Consider the following 13,997-nt stretch of genomic DNA (forward strand, 5'->3'; position numbering starts at 1 on the left):
TTCTTGATCATTATTAGGCAGGCACCCTTGGAGTCAAATTCAAATTGAAATTAAAACAGAGTAGAAGAAGGACTATAAATAAATCAACAGCTAACAAGTATCTCATTGAAGCATATTAAAGGGCTTTGTATATTTAATCTGCACACAGTGCTCTGTGTCTGGTGGTGATTGATGCTTTTTCATCTTTTTTGCAGCTTTTATGAGAGCTGATGGTAATCTCCTGAGAAACAATATGATTTGTAATAAAAAGATTACCTGTATTAAATAAAAATAATATATACATAGGAAATGCTGTTAGCGTGACAAATCTGGTTAAAGATATTACCACCACGAAAAAATGTGATTTTTTCCCTGGCTGTCTAATTCATTTTAGGGAAAAGTAATATCTTTAAAACTTAAGCCTGTATTATTTATAAAGGAAGCAATAACTGATTTTCCCATTTCCTATATTAATAAATTTATTTGCATATATTTATATCAGAATTAATGAGTTTTCTCTCTCTATGAATGCAAAAACTGCACTGAAAGGGGAAAAAGAGAATCAAGAATTGCTTTATGCCTTTAGATTGCAAGTCGACATAAACTCTTATGGTTTTTCTATAGCTAGACACAGTAAGTTTCTGTTTGCTTTCCTTTCAGTAGAGGCCTTACACTGTCATCAGGAATACTGGAAAAATTTGCTTTTTAAAACTACAGTTCAGTAGGGTATATACAAAGCAACTAGTCAAAGTGGTCTCTAGAGAGAATTTAGAACTTCCCATGTTTATAAAATTAAGCATCAGTGATCCTTGGTGGTGCTTTAAATGCAAAGACCTCAAAGTGTTTCCAAGAGATGCTTATGAAGGTGCCAAGACTTACCACATGCCCAGAGATGCTAAGAAGTAATTACCTGCAGATAGTGCTTAAATGACTGCTTGAGAGTCAGTGACACAATGAAGAGCAAGAACCCTATTCTCTATAAGTACGTTTGACAGGTAAATGCCAGGAAAGAAGATCAGCCTGCTAGCTGAAATGCAACACTGGGATAAAAGGGGATAAAAACTGAGTTGAATCAAAAGCAAGTCTCACTAATTATTGAGGGCATGGGGGTCCTAGAATGTCTTTCCAATGAAGACACTGAACACAGAAACCCTTGCTGCTTCTTTGTGGTGCTGAGACCAATTCCTGAAAGGAATTCCATGAGGTGCTTGACTAAGGTGAAGTGGAAGGTACCATCCAACACTTGCCTGATAAGCCAGTTTTTCGTCCATTCCAGAACAATATACAAAGCACATACACACTTTTCTCCAGAGACAGATCTCAATACACTTAAATAAAATGTGAAATAATAAGGTTTTGTAAACTGTGGTACAGTTCCCTTACTAGAGGCAATGCTTCCTCACTCCTGCCTTCTGTGGTCAGGTGCAAATCAATTCTTTGACTTGAGAAACAGGATGTTACACCAACGTCAATGTTTCACAAGGGAAAACACAACAACCCAAGTTGTTGCATTTTCTTGTCATGTGCATTCAGACTGGCAGTTTGAAGTTATAAACACAGTTTTTCCACTTTTTAACATGCTGAGCTTCCACAGTTCCCAACTCAGCAGCTTTCCAAGGTCTTAGATTTGGGAGTACTCATTTTCCAACCTGCTATTGATTTGATCATACATTTCTCAGGTCTGCTGTTTGCCTGACTGCATCTCAGTTAGCAATTCCACTGTAAGACTAGTCACCTGGGTGAAATGACAGCAATGAGCTCAGCTGAACATGCAGCAACATAAGAGCAAAGGAATGAGAATGGAAGAAGTTCAACAGTTTCAGCGGATCCACATCCAGACAAAATTTTGAGTGCTTCAGAACTCAGCAGCCTTTGAAGATAACTATCCCCACAAAAATGCTGGTTAACTGCTAATCACATATAAACACAGCCACAAAGCAGCTACCCAGACTGGGAACTTGTCAAGTTCAGAACAAGCTAAAACAAAATATTCCTTCTGGAGGACTGGGTGTAGTCTCACCTCACTTCTCCTTCAGGGACCTGATTCCATGATCACTATCATTCCCCACCCACCGGAACCTGTGCATCCTTCTCTGGCCCAGAAATACTCTTTATGCCACCACAGCCAACTTCAAGTGCTTGCTTGTAGCCGCATTACTGTATGGGCACTTGGGCTTAGAATACCTACCATGAAAGCCTCATCGGCCCCAAAGTCAGAAGCTTAAGTTCAGACAGGTAGTAAAACATTTTTTAGGTGTTTACATGCCTTGGCTCCCACAAAATGCATCACAAGACCAAACCTAAATAATCCTTCTCCCTTAGAAAAAACCCACAAGATCATCAAGCATCAATCATGCTCCCATTATGATGTTTCAACTGAATTCAACAGACATAGCATAAGCCTTCAGTGAGCCTAGAATCCACCTAGAGTATACAGAAAATGTCAAAAGAATTAATCCCCTGTAATGTGCTGCATGGTTCATAACGAGGTGTAGGAGGGAAACTATCTTGCCCCCTTACCTGCAGAGAACAGAAGGTCTGGGTAAATGGCTCCATTCGGACCAGGTAAGATGCCACTATAATTGCTGATGAATAGTGAGTACAGTAATGGCACTGGGCAGACAGGTCTCCTGGAAATTGGACACAAATCAGATTCCAGTGCAAAATATCACCATTTCAAGCCCATAGCATCCAACTACCACAGCACAACTAAATAGGGAGCAGGTCTTTAAAGCAAATGTGTTCAAGAAGCAAAAGCACACCTTGCATATTTGCACTGAATGTGCACAGTTACTAGCATCTACTGTATGTTCTTTTTTTTGCCTTCCACATTTCATTTTCTGAAGAATAAGGCCTTTAACTTTCTGGACCATCCCTTTTCCCATTAGTACCAAAAAAGGTCTTGATCTCCAGAGGGTGACAGCCTCAACATCCTGTTTCCTTTTCTTAAAGTAGATGTTAGCTAAGCTGCGTGCAGCAGTTTTCTATATGCAGCTTAGCTAAGAAACAAGACTAATGTGTGCAGCTTAATCTAACAGTGCAGTCTTTTCTGGGGAACATTGCTTTTTGCTGTAGCATCTCTTCCTGCCCAAGGGAAGAGAACAGAATGCAGCAGTACAAGGCACATAAGGTAATGTTTGCAGAAGTCATTTCTCTTTGAATTCTCAACCAGCTTGTATCCAGAAGTGAGAGGATCTCCTTGGCATGGTGCTTCCTTTAGCCACAGCTCCGGAAAGTTTTTGGGTGACTTTTTCCAAGGGATTCACCAGCATCCCCAAAGGGCTGAGGGGATTCAAGCCTCTGCTGTCTGTTAGGCTCCTAAAACACTCACCCTCACTCTTCTCCACATCATTGTAGCGCTGGATGAACTTGTGTTTCCTCTCTACAGTCTGCGCTCCCATAGGCTTTGACAAGTCCCGAAATGTATGAGGATTAGTAAGGTTTAAAGTCTGAAAAGCAGAACCAGCAAAGATGTAGATTTTTAGATCCCTGAGTCTTAGACACATTGACTAGCTCAGTGACACTGGATAGTGGCAAGGCTGTGTTGGAAGTTTCATCTCCACAAGAAGGTCACAGATTTAGTACTAAAACATCCATCTCCAGAACTGGGATGGGACTTGGAAAAAGAGTGGCAGCATGCATCACTGAAAGGATAGCATGTACAAGGAGTTTCACAAATAAAGAACCTGGCAGATTGTAAATTGCTCTCAAGGCTTTTCTGTCCAAATGTCCTTGTCAGGAATCACAGAAGTCTGTCCCTGCCTATCTGCTGAGCCAATGCAGCCTGCCCTTAACTAGGTATGCATTTAACAGATGTTCATCCACCTTTCTGAGACAGAATGTGATCCTCAGCATGCTGGTTTGAAGATAAGTCTAATCTATAAAGAATCAGTGCAGTTGAAATTAACTGTCTCAAATTTTGAACCCCTGGGCTTGACCCCTCTGCTTCAATGGCATAATTTAACAAACCTTTGTATGGTTGATATCATGGAAAGAACAGAATGCTGCAGCAAGCACTGACCTCAGAGTGATAATCAGCAAGGACCCATGGAAACACAGGATACTGCATGTAATCATTGTAGCTGCGGCCAGCCAGTGTGTTCAGGTACATGAGGTAATCAAAGTTGCTGATCTCCCTCTTCTGCCAGGGAAAGGAAACAAGCGTTAAAATCTCCTAACTCCACCCCTGAAAACCATGCCTCGAAGGCACCCTCAGAGCCCTGTGGTTCCCAGGTCCATCAGGACAAGAATTATAAATAGTGTAATCAATCATCCATTGCCATTCAGGTCAGCACAATATCTCTTATAGAACAATCCATTCAACAGAATCTGTCTTCATTCTGGCTCTTCTTCAGACAGGCCATTTGAATTTGTCTATAACCACACAGAGCTTTTAAGCTGTATTTGCATAACAGAGCACTTCTTCCCAATTTAAAAGAAAGCCAAATGCCTGCAATCTGTATATGAGAAAAGCCTGGACAACTGCCTGTGCAGGAAAGGCTGCACAAAGTGTTACATATAAACAAGAAGGTATAGATTTTTTCAGTGTGTCTTGGGTCACCCAGATCAGGGTACAGGAAAGTAAATGCGTCTCAGCTCAGCAAAACATCTGGGAAAACGAGAGGTGCATTGATTTAGCTGTACAGATGATCTGTGAACAGTCATTCAACTAGGTGGCTCTCTTTGGTCTCAGTTTAAAAGTGTGCATAAAATCACACTTAATCTGCCAGACAGTAGCACCATATGTTTCACAGCAGGAGGAGCAAAACCTCTGCAATAACCAAATGTAAATACTCTGCTCCTCTTGCCAATAACCTCTCAAATTCTTCACTTAATCATGTGCAGCCAAGATTTAGCTTACCTGCCACTTCTGGAGCATTGTCTTTTCCCCTCCTGAGAGTTTCCTGTATGGGACAAACGATTCAATTGAAGTGGCATGCTTCAGAACAATAAGAGAAAGTCAGCACATTAACATCTGCGCTCCCTGTGCCCCCTGCTCTCATCCCACAGAAATGAGAGAACAGCAAGACTAGAAGAATGTTCAAGTTTCATCACTGACCAAATAATTCCAAAATCAGAGTGTCATCGGTTAGGTTTGTGCTGCACAATACAAATTTCATTACTGCTTTCATTAGGAAGCAAGGCTCTGCCTGATGAACAGGGATGGCCTAGCTTCAGATGGCTGATGAATTTATCACTGCCAGTCAGTCTCCTTATGACATGCTGACTCTAAGCTACTTGCCAGCCTGCTTCTGAATGAAGTGCCACTTAAAGAATGATATTTAATAAAGAAAAAAGAAGGAAGTAGGGTGGTGGTGCTAAGGATGGATTCTGTTTGCCTTAAGACATTGCTGCAAACTGTGGTGGTGATGCCATATGGTAAACTACAAGAATTCAAAAGCTGACTTACAGGCAGAGAAGATGCCCCTGCAGCACAGGTAGATGGACAGCTGGGGACAGCAACCTCCTCAGCTGTTCTGAGCTAAGCCACACTGCTAATTGGTCTGTGCTCCTAGTCTCATCCCATTGTAGAGCTAGAGTGCTGGTGACAGGTACCATTAAGGCTGGCTGTTTCTATTCTGAAGGCTTATTCTCAAAGGCTCATGACTTTCTGAAGCATTCTGAAAATACTGGCCTGAAAACAGAGGTGTCTCAGTCTCCATCTCAAAATACTTTGAAACCAATGTAGTCCTTTAAAAAGTGGGTTGCCATTTTAATAATTTTTAAAAATAATATGTAAATATAGTTTTTCCACTTTCTTTGTTCTCAAAATTCAACTTTTTAATGAAACTTTAAATAAAAAACAAACCAGCTGAAGGCAGATTCTAAAAAGGGAAATTCACTTGAAAATGTGAAAGGGTCAGATGTTCTGAGCAAACAAAAGTCACATTTCAACTACACTGAACTAGTTGTGTCAGTATCTGAAGGCCATGGACTTGCTCTTGTCAGTCCCTAGAGAGCAAACTGAGACAAGTGACAGTTTCTGGATTAAAGAAATTTGATCTGCCAAAGTAAACAGGGTTACTGACAGGATATGGTATTAACTGGTGGTACAAGATGCTTTTCCCTTTGAGTGTACAACTTTAAATTAATCCTAAGGTGCCAAATCAGAGACAGGACTACTAACTTCCGAAAGTGTAAGGAAATCAGTTCAGCCATAGATTATAAAACTGGTACAGAAATAACTAGCTGCTATTTTGCACTCTTGTGCTCTGTATTGGATCACACTAGAAATCCACAAAGCTAGACTTAAAGCAGCCTCAAAGATCTAAATAAAACACCAGAATGGTCTATGATCATTACAGTTTTATTGAATTTGCAGTAGTAAATTCTTGTAAACTACCTCTCATGATTATGAATCATTATTTTACTGCCTATTCACTCCTGGACCAGTTAATAGTGTACATAAAAGAAAAAGACTATGGTTTATTCAACACAGTATTTTATTCCTTGCTTAGGCACTCTCTTCAGAGAAAAGTGCGTATCTGAGGGAAGGATTTTACATAGCCTAAGTAATAACCTATTCTATGAAAGCACATGAAATCCAGGACCAGTTCTAGCACATGGTCTACAACTCAGCTTTGTTTAGTTCTCCTTCTAAGCATATGAAACCTAACAATGATAGGCTATGTTTATAGAAACCAGGCAACACAAAAAGGTGTAGTTCACATCTGATATGGGAAAATAGGATCTTCACTCTTTGTCCAAAAAAATGAATAGATTATGTAATGCCCTAATTTACACAATGCAAATCAGAAGAAAGTCCATTGACTAGAGTAGAGTTATGGTGGCTTTGCATCTCCGGTTTGCGCCACATGTGGCTCAAGAATGTAGGAATTCTAAAGTAGAAAACAGATACCGTGAGTACTTGATCTTTACAATTCAACCCTCTCGTACTATATGTAGATTTCACAGAGCTTTGCCCTACTGGCCTTTGTTAGGTTTCCAACAGACGTTTAGAAGTCAGAGTATCTCCAAGGGATGAAACAGGATCTGGCATTATTTGAAGTGTGGTTGGATTTGTGTGTTGGTCACAGAGAGATCAAGTTAGGTTCCTCCCTTTCCACAGGGGCAGACTTACTCACTAAAACTGCCTGGGTTTATTTTGAATTTATGGCTGAATTAGAAAGCAGGAGATTAGGTAATGTACAAACCTGCTCAATCCATCAGTCCTCCAACATTTAAGGTGGGAGCATTATAAAATACTATATACAGGATTAACTGGGGCAGTCTGTGTGTATGTTATGTGAATATACATAACACATGTTGACTTGTGGGTGACATGACCCTCTAGTGGAACTCTTGCTGTGCTTGTCACAAGCCCTAAACAGCTAATAAGGACTCTACAAGGGTCAAAGCAATCCTCTCTGCTGACTTTGGAAGCCGCTGTATAATTCAAAGAGGTTGATGAGTTCACCATGTCATGAAAATACACAAGGCTAAATGTAGCCACTTCCCTATAAGAGTTATCCTTCTGGGTCTCATGGGACCAGGCAGGATGCTCCCTCCAAGTCTCCAGAGAACTGGAATTCTACATTCTCCCTTGTTGACTTGCAGGGTCTCAGAACATGAATTGCATTACAGGCAGCTCAACCTATTCTTCCCTTCTTCTTGGTAAGCAATCAGCATTTCTCCAGCCAACACCTCTCTAGCCAGCACAGCAAAAGCTCAAAGTAGATAAACTGCAGCTATCCAACCACAGTAAGTGCATTTAAAAATAAATAAATATTCAAAGGCTGTTTTGAAAAAGAAACAAGAGAAGTGCTTTATAAATGTAAATAACTAAACTTCAAGAGGAGGTGAAGTTTTGGGAAGTCGCGAGAAGTACCTGCATATCTATCTATATCTAAATCTAGAAGGTTTTGGGGTTTTTGCAGGGCACTAGCCACAGCAGAATCTGAGCATGATGTGTGCTAATGATGATTCACCTTTGGCTACACTATACATAAGTGATTTATTAATCCCTCTTCCATTAGCATCAGACTATGATCTCACTCTTGTGATAGCCAGTGCTCTCCATTTGCTAGAGACAGGTGGACCTCAACACATTTGGAGATTCATTGCAGATGAGATAATCTCAAAGGATGAGATTTTACCCCCACTGAAATTACTACTAAAATTCCAGTAAACTTAATGGGTTCTTAGACTTCACAAAGCGTTTTCTTTTTGCCTTCCAACCTCCAGACTTCTTAAGTCTGCAAAACAGTGCCAAGGCTCTCCTAAAACCACTTTTCTTAAAGAATCTTTGCAATTTCCAAAAATATTGTAAGGAAGATCCCCTTCCTGGTAAGCCACAACCTAGGTCCAAGTCCTACTATTAAAAGAGGAAGGAAGATGTCAAAAGGAATGTCAGCTTTCTCTATGAAACAATCAACTCTCTCTCAAACTTAGAAAAGTGTTAGGTTAGATTACTTTTGAATAAAGGTACAGTGTCCTCTTTGTTTAATTGTACCTGTCCACCTTCTGGGTATTTCTACTCTGTGTTCAAAGAATAGAGATATAATACAAAATTTATAAATAAGTATAATATTAAAGTAGGGTTCCTAGAAGTAGGATGTCTTGAAGGGGCTAGGGAGGGAGAAAGGAACCTCCCTCATTTATGGAACGCAATTTGCACCATGTATATTCACAGGCTTAAACCAGACAAAGGGATAACATTTCCACTGCAGAAATGCTGTACCCCAGCACACTTCAGGTCACGAAGAAAACACCAAGTAAATTCAATTAATTTCTTGAGGTGAGCAGAATACAATCTCCAACTCTGGAATCAGGCAAGCACATCAACATCGTCAGCTTCTTTATGCCAATAATATCTGGGACCCATTATCAGCAGAAGAGCGACCTCAATGTTGCATCTCCTGTGAACAATACCTAACATAGAACACACAACTATTTCTCTTCCATAATTCTTTTTTTCCAGATACTATTTTGGAATTATTGCAACCAGTTATTAAAAGCTTGAAATTGCTAGCCTCAGTCATAGGGGCAAATTCCAGTAAATTCACATGCTACAAAGGGAAATTGTTGTACCAACTGCACTTTTGAAGGGTCACAGATACATGAATATAAACAGCAGCTTATATCCTCTCTGCTGCACCACTGAATGAGCCTTCCCGCATCTATCCATATCTATCCAATCTGGCACATACCAAGGATAGTATCACAAACGTGAGTTTTGACACATACATACAAGTATCTCACAGTGTTACCGTCAAGTAAAATGAAATAGCCAAATGACTAAAATGAACAGTTAAGGCAACATTAAAAGTTGACGAACAGCTTCTAATGAGGTCCAGATGCTTTTTCTTTCTGCATAATTTGAAATCGAACATTTCCAGGCACTGGGTGCCATTCAGTTCTTTTCCCTCCAGCTTGAATGTGCATGCTGGAACCAAACATTATGCAAATGATCTCCAAGGACCTAGCATTGCTGTTGCTTAGGAACAGAAGTTTCACAGGCTGTGGAAGGAGAATTGAATACAAAGACCCTGGAGCTGGGGAAGTCCTTTTTGCCACTCCTCCTCCCACTGCACTCTCACATACACGTTTCTTGAAGGGCTGCCATTTTCTGTCAAGGAAGTACAATTCAGAATTTGCAGGACTGTGAAAAGGAAATTGTCCTATGCTCTCTGCTCATGGGTTTGTTTACAGACTGAAAGATTAATTCATTACTCAAAGAAGAGTAAACAGAGGACAACAGCAAAGACCATGAAGGCTCATCCCACACTACTGAAAAAAACCCCAAGCAGCTTGTGACATCTATGCCTCACCTTCTAAGTCTTCCTAGCTGCTAGCTGGTAAGATCTTATGCAGGGGGGGTAGTCTGGCAGAATTGTTAAGATGAAACAATATTTTTGTTTATTCTTCTGGGCCCTGGTTTTATAAGTGACCTTGCACTGTGTCATAGCACCATAGCTCTGAAGTGATATAGAAAATTAAGGAAGGAAACCTCTCTCTATCCATTTGCTCATGGCAGGATTTAGTCTAAACCTGCCTGTTAGCAAGAGACTGCATTTAAGATAGTCAGTGAATTAATCTCTCCTCCGCAACAGGTCGTATCCAACAACAAAGAAATGGTAATAGGCTTGTAAGCAGGGAAATAAAACCCTACCCTAGCTGGAACTGCTTGGCTTCAGGCAAAATCATTTGCTGTACAGATGCTGGTTTTAAGGTTTATATGAAAGTATTTCTATAGAGCTATCACCATGGATGAATTAGAACATGTCACCTCACTGCCTTCCTGCTCCCAGAGAGGTGCAGGACGTGCATAGCTCCACTGGGCTTTGCTCTGCAGTACACGGACTTCCAGGAGAAAAGACAGAAGAAACTTTCCTCACAGACTAGTTCAAGATGGGATCAAGATGGTTCTGTGCAGCTTTGGGTGCAGTGAAGTAGGAAGCAGCAACCTATGGGAGGAAAAGAAAGGGCAGAACCAGAGGAGTTCCTGAAACACCCAGTCAGTATCACAGGCAGAAGGCCTTTTCTGCTCCTGCCAGCTCTATGCTAAGAAAGGAAGAAGAAAAGTTCAAGTAAAAAAGACTGATTGCATCACCAGGGTCCCAATCTGTATTCTTCTAGGATCAGATCTCCTTCTTAGGACAGCCTGAAGCTACAATGGGACATGACTGGGCCCTGTGCAAGTGCTTAAGTGCAGATAAGGAGTAATCTCCAATCCTTCCCTGCCTCAGAGAGGCACTGACAGTCCTAGTCCTGACGCTCAAAATCTGCTCCCTCCCTGCAGCTCCCGGCAACACAGAGCACCACAGACAGCATGATGCCCTTGACACACATTTTCTATTCATCTCTGTATCAGGTCAGCCTCAAAGCTCTGGGCCTGTGAAACAGTTCTAAAGCTCTGGGGTTAGCCCGAGGCTTTCAAAAGCCCAATCTAGACCAAAGATTTTACCAAGCGTGGATAAAAAGGAGAAGAGTTTTCTAGTCAAGATCCTCTTTAGCAAGACCTTATCACATACAAACGCAGCACCCTCACCCCTGGGCAAATGCTTGCCAGCAACTCAGAGGGTGAACCTGGCAGTGGGGTGAGGGTTTAAAGAAAATGAGTAAAGAGAGTTCCCTCTTGTCACCATCATTTTCTAGGTAGCAGGGCAACACATGTACCTCTCCCTCTGCTATCCCGGGAGATGCACTGCAAGCATGAGATTGAACAGGCGTAATTAACATTTACAGCAAGGAACGTTCCTGCAGTTCTTGAATTTTTAATATCAGTGGCTACAGAACTGGAGTCCTGTTATGCCGAGCTAAAGAAAATGAGATGTGGCTAAGCAAGCTCCATTGTCTCCAGCTACAGTCCTGTGAAACATTGATAATTAGTTTACAAGCATGCAGAGACAAGAGCACTATTCAACCCCTTCAAGTTGTATGGTGGCTGAGGTGTTTCTGGGGACCGCTAATGGTAATCCCTATCTTTGGGATTGCAAAGCACCTTTTTGTAAGTTTGAAACATGACTCCAACTTTTGACCCAAAGGAAATAGCACTTGGAAAGTGTGAGTATTCCCTAGGGACTCATGTTTTCCTGATCAGTGCATCTTAGAGGTCCACAGTAGGATCTTAAAAAAAAAATCTGACTAAAGGAGGTGGTTAAATCTCTTTGAAGTCTGGGCATTATCCAGTGCATCATACGAAGAGATCTGTCTTCAGGAAAGTTACGCTGAGCCGTTTGTTTGGACTTCTTAAAAGTCTGAAAGGTTTGAAGCTGGCTTCAAACTTTGTAACAAGTTGGCAAGGGTTATTGACAGAGAAGTACCCAAACCCAAAAGGTTAAACTGTGCTGTTATTCCTGCCAAGCCTCCAGCACTCAAGCTTGTACCCCAGGCTCCCTCTAGTGCTCCCAGGCACGCACGGCACAGGGGGACACCAGCATTAACAGACGGCTGCAGAACAGGCTGATTTTTTGGCTAGCTAGTATTTTTAAGAAAGGAAACCGGTTTGGAACAATGTTTCCCCCTTGAATTTTAAATAAAAAGCAAGAGAAAAAAAATTACTAGGAACTGAACAAAATGTTTTCTTTCCGAGAGTTTTAAAGATGTTTTAAAAAGCATTTTAAAATAAATTAGCATTTTGAATTTAGAAAAAAAAAAATATGTATTTTTCCTTGAGGCTCCCTTTAATTTTTTAAAGGCATACTTGGCTGAAAAGCTTCACTGATGAAAATGCACTGAACGTTTTGTCAACTCATCCAACATAAAAATCAAACCAAATTGGACCCCAAAGTCACCAGGTTCACATCAATTGCAGGAAGCAGAAAGTCTCCTTCCATTCTGCCAAAGTGCAAGGAAGCTGCCCTGCAGATCTTTTACTGAAGCATGATAGTGCACCAGTAAGGGACTTGGGGAGTCCTGTACCAGCAGTAGGGCTCTGGCATTTCACATGCAGCTAAACTTTATCTTCGCAGAATTGCCAACAAGGATATTGCATTAAATCCTTAAAATGAGCGAATTGTGATTTAAAAAACCTGTTGTTTTGATCTCCAGAATTTCCTACCCACTCCTGGGCAAATTATTTAAGCCAACATCAACAAAGGTGGGAAAAGTGCTTAATTTTCCACTGTAGAGTACTTTGCTTCAGTTATCAGCCTACACTATGGAAAGAATAGCATTGATATTGCCCCTGGGGCACCCTAAGGTTAAATACAGCAAAGAGTGAGAAGGCTTCAGATATAACGGTAATATGGCCCTGTAAGTACTGATGCAAGATAGGAACATGGGAGTGACAGACACAGAAAGATTTAACTGTGTTTAAATATTGTTACATAAAATAACAAAGATTCAGTTTTGGAACATAGCCTCTGGGCAAGACTGACCCCACTGTGCTGCTTCCAGGATTTTCTGAAGCATCTGCCTCATTACAGAGCTCCTGGGAGGGTGGGTGGTAACTGGCAGAGATCCTCCTTGCTTTTGCATTATTTTTGGCTACAACATGTAATTGAAAAGGAGCTGAAATGCCTTAGCTGTAGCCTGAGCTTCCCCTTCATGTATTTGCACATGATTAATGAGTAGCCCAAAAGCCTGAAGGGTTTGTAATGAAGCCTTTCTAATAGGGAAATGTATTGTAGACAAATCCATATTTTGTCCCAATCATTCATCAAAGCTGCAATTTGACTCATCACAATTAAATGCCAGAGCACCCAGACCATCCTGAGATTAGCCAGCTGTAACCCGTGCTCCTCTCTGCACTCTGGTTGAGAGGGATATTGTCATCCATTTCCAGGGAATCACCCTATTTCCTTTGTCACTAGCTATAATTAGCAGCTGTATTTGATGACCTTTGATTACAGAGAGAGTTCACCAAACCTGAGACTATAGTGGACTACTACTCATACAGGCCTCAATTCAACAAAGCACTTAGCACATGCTGAGCATCAGTACAAGTCGAAAGTCCAACCAGAACACCTACATGCATTTTTTGAGGGCAGGCACCTTCACAGCAGGAGTCCATCTGTCCCACAGCATACATGGAAAGACAAGGTTAGAGTATCCAGAGTCTGTCCTTGAAAGCACAAGAGACACTTAGCAAGGCCTGGTTTAAGATGTCATTAAGCAGCACTGACACAGACTCCCTTTTGCAGTCTGCCTTGCAAATGATGTATGAACTGCAAGCAGTCCTGGCAAATCTGGGAGTCCACTATTTTCCTGAGGTCCTGGTTAAAACAAGATCGTCAACCATTTGCTTTAAATATTTAATCTTTTAATAGCATCCAAAGCCTAAATCTGAGGTCCATTAAACAGAATGTTTAACCAACCAGTCAATAGATGCCAGGCCTGTAAATAAGGCAACCTGTTGGTCTGATAGAATAAGTACAATGTTGGATAACTTCTTTTAGTGTAGTCCCTAAGGACTGGACTGAGACCCACAATATGTTTTGCTCAGATCCTCAAAAGGCTGATGTATAATAACACATTTCACTCAGTTTCATTACATGTAGAGCTCAAATCAGTATCTAGGGTTGAAAGACCGCAAATTTCTCCCACTTGTGATTTCACCCTGTAATGTAATATAA

At 41.0% G+C, this 13,997-nt stretch overlaps 1 protein-coding gene across 1 annotated transcript in view; it reads right to left on the reverse strand.

The window, feature by feature from the left end:
* Positions 1-2,499: 2,499 nt before the first annotated feature.
* WDFY4 (WDFY family member 4) overlaps positions 2,500-13,997 on the reverse strand; it is a gene marked incomplete at its 3' end in the record, with an annotated part of 75,969 nt that continues 64,471 nt past the window's right edge. Inside the window, exons 33-36 of the mRNA XM_009695848.1 lie at positions 4,841-4,883; positions 4,001-4,120; positions 3,311-3,428; positions 2,500-2,609 (exon numbers count right to left, since the gene is read on the reverse strand). Of these exons, the coding sequence (XP_009694150.1) occupies positions 2,500-2,609; positions 3,311-3,428; positions 4,001-4,120; positions 4,841-4,883 (391 nt within the window). The remainder of the gene's footprint in view (positions 2,610-3,310; positions 3,429-4,000; positions 4,121-4,840; positions 4,884-13,997) is intronic.

This window comes from Cariama cristata, unplaced genomic scaffold, assembly GCF_000690535.1.
Source record: "Cariama cristata isolate BGI_N322 unplaced genomic scaffold, ASM69053v1 scaffold40482, whole genome shotgun sequence".
Classification (NCBI taxonomy): Eukaryota; Metazoa; Chordata; class Aves; order Cariamiformes; family Cariamidae; genus Cariama; species Cariama cristata.